The sequence below is a fragment of the Mangifera indica genome, chromosome 9 (genome assembly GCF_011075055.1).
Source record: "Mangifera indica cultivar Alphonso chromosome 9, CATAS_Mindica_2.1, whole genome shotgun sequence".
Classification (NCBI taxonomy): domain Eukaryota; kingdom Viridiplantae; phylum Streptophyta; class Magnoliopsida; order Sapindales; family Anacardiaceae; genus Mangifera; species Mangifera indica.
In genome coordinates, this window is record NC_058145.1 from 3,351,173 (window position 1) to 3,353,018 (window position 1,846).

At 35.7% G+C, this 1,846-nt stretch overlaps 1 protein-coding gene across 1 annotated transcript; it reads right to left on the reverse strand.

Moving 5' to 3' along the window:
• Window positions 1-328: 328 nt before the first annotated feature.
• LOC123225681 (zinc finger protein ZAT4-like) lies at window positions 329-1,120 on the reverse strand. The gene has a single exon (XM_044649791.1). The coding sequence runs from the start codon at window positions 1,118-1,120 to the stop codon at window positions 329-331; it is 792 nt and encodes a 263-aa protein (XP_044505726.1).
• Window positions 1,121-1,846: the final 726 nt, after the last annotated feature.

The following is a 1,846-nucleotide window of genomic DNA, read 5'->3' on the forward strand; positions in this document are numbered from 1 at the left end:
AATGTATTTTCACCTACATGCAACAAGGGAACCTCATCATCTTTATTGAGATAATGAAAATGTTAAAATGTAATTAAATAGTCATGATTACTGTTATCTCTATTTATAGGTGAAAATTTAATTTGTTTACACAACTGAAGAGCCCTTTTTTGACCAACTAATTAAAGAGACCTAAACCCTTTTGTACCATACAAAGGATATCGCCAGATTCATAAAGATCATGCAGCCATTGTTAAGAAAAAAGAAAAACTAAACTGCTCATCAAAGTTGCAACAAGAACTTAGTACATGCAAATTTATAGACCCTAAAATTTGTTTGAATAATCAAGCTAAGCTTGGCTTACTTCACTATCATTTTCTGGTGCAGGTAAATTAAGATCTAAAAGTTTTTCACCAGATTTAGAAGAAGAAGAACCCTTAGCAGAACCAGTCAAGTAAGCGAAGTGAACATTCTTGTGCCCACCTAGGCCTTGGCCAGACTCAAACACCTTATCACAAATGGGACACTTGAAAACTCTTGGATCTAAATCTGTAACAACATCTTCATGAGAACCCTTGAGATTAATTTTGATCTTCTTGTGACTTGCTATATGTCCTCCTAATGCTTGATGAGATCGAAACTCTTTCTTGCATGTTTTACACTTGAATATTTTACTTGTGGTCGTACTGTCACTTTCATCATCGCCTATATTTTTATGACGATTCGGTCTTACTTTGTCTTCTTCTGGCCATTTATCCCTTGAAAGCATTAAAAGACACATTGCAATTTCTTCAATAGGAAAATTGTCAGTAACTGAACTTACCGATTCTGGGTCAGCCTCAGATGGATTTCGGCGCTGTTTTGATCTTCTCTTTGTTAAGTTTCTGGACGACTCAGCCTCAGCCTCACCTTCAACATCGGAGAGATCACGGTTGACAGATCGATAGGGTTGCATGTGATCTTTGAATGAGTGAATACTCAATGAAGAAGATGAAGATGAAGACTTGAGAGTAAAAACAGGAGAAGGGTTAGGTTTCGGAGGAATAGGAAGTTTGGCTAAATGAGATCTCATGTGACCTCCCATGGCTTTGCCATTAGCAAAACTTTTGTTGCAGATCTTGCAGATCCTCTGTGTGTCCATTGGTTCAGATCAAACCTACGTTAAAAAAAATTAAAAAAAAAAACCTATTCCTCTGTGTTTCTTTGCCTATATATATATATATATATATATGAGAGTGAATGAATGAAGAGATCAAGAGGAGAATGGGAACTTAAGGGGAGTAGGTGAAAGACATTCCTTCTATAGAGGCCAATGAACAGAAGGCTTACTGTAACTGTGATCGTTACCAAATAAAATTCAGGACATAAATAATAATAATAGAGAGTGGGAGCGACAAATGGTGAGCAATGTGTATACTGCGCATGCCAGGAGCTGGATTTTATTTGAGTGATTTTATTTCCATATTTCTGTTATCTTCCATGTTTGATGACATAAACATCCTGACAAAATCTTCGTGTACAAAGTCAATTGTATACATCAAAAGAATCAATAATCCTCCTAGGGTTGGCAACTTTGGAGGCTATGGGTGAGGACATTCCTTAGCCCTGATTATACCTGACAAATGGACGGGTCATATCATGTTGAAACAGGCACAGGTAAACGGATCGAGTTATATAAACCATATTATGAAGGCTCATGCTTGCTTCTACATATATGGGTCTACTCATAGGTTACCTAAGAAATTTAAAGATTTTTATTTTTAATTGTTTTATTCAACAAATTATTATATTTTCTTCAATATTCATGACATGTTTACATAACAAGTGAAGAAAAGAAATCCAGTAAGACAAAAGAACACATTTGAGG

Coding starts and splice junctions, on each gene's coding strand:
- LOC123225681 (XM_044649791.1), bottom strand. CDS start 1,120: ATGGACACACAGAGGATCTGCAAGATCTGCAACAAAAGTTTTGCTAAT.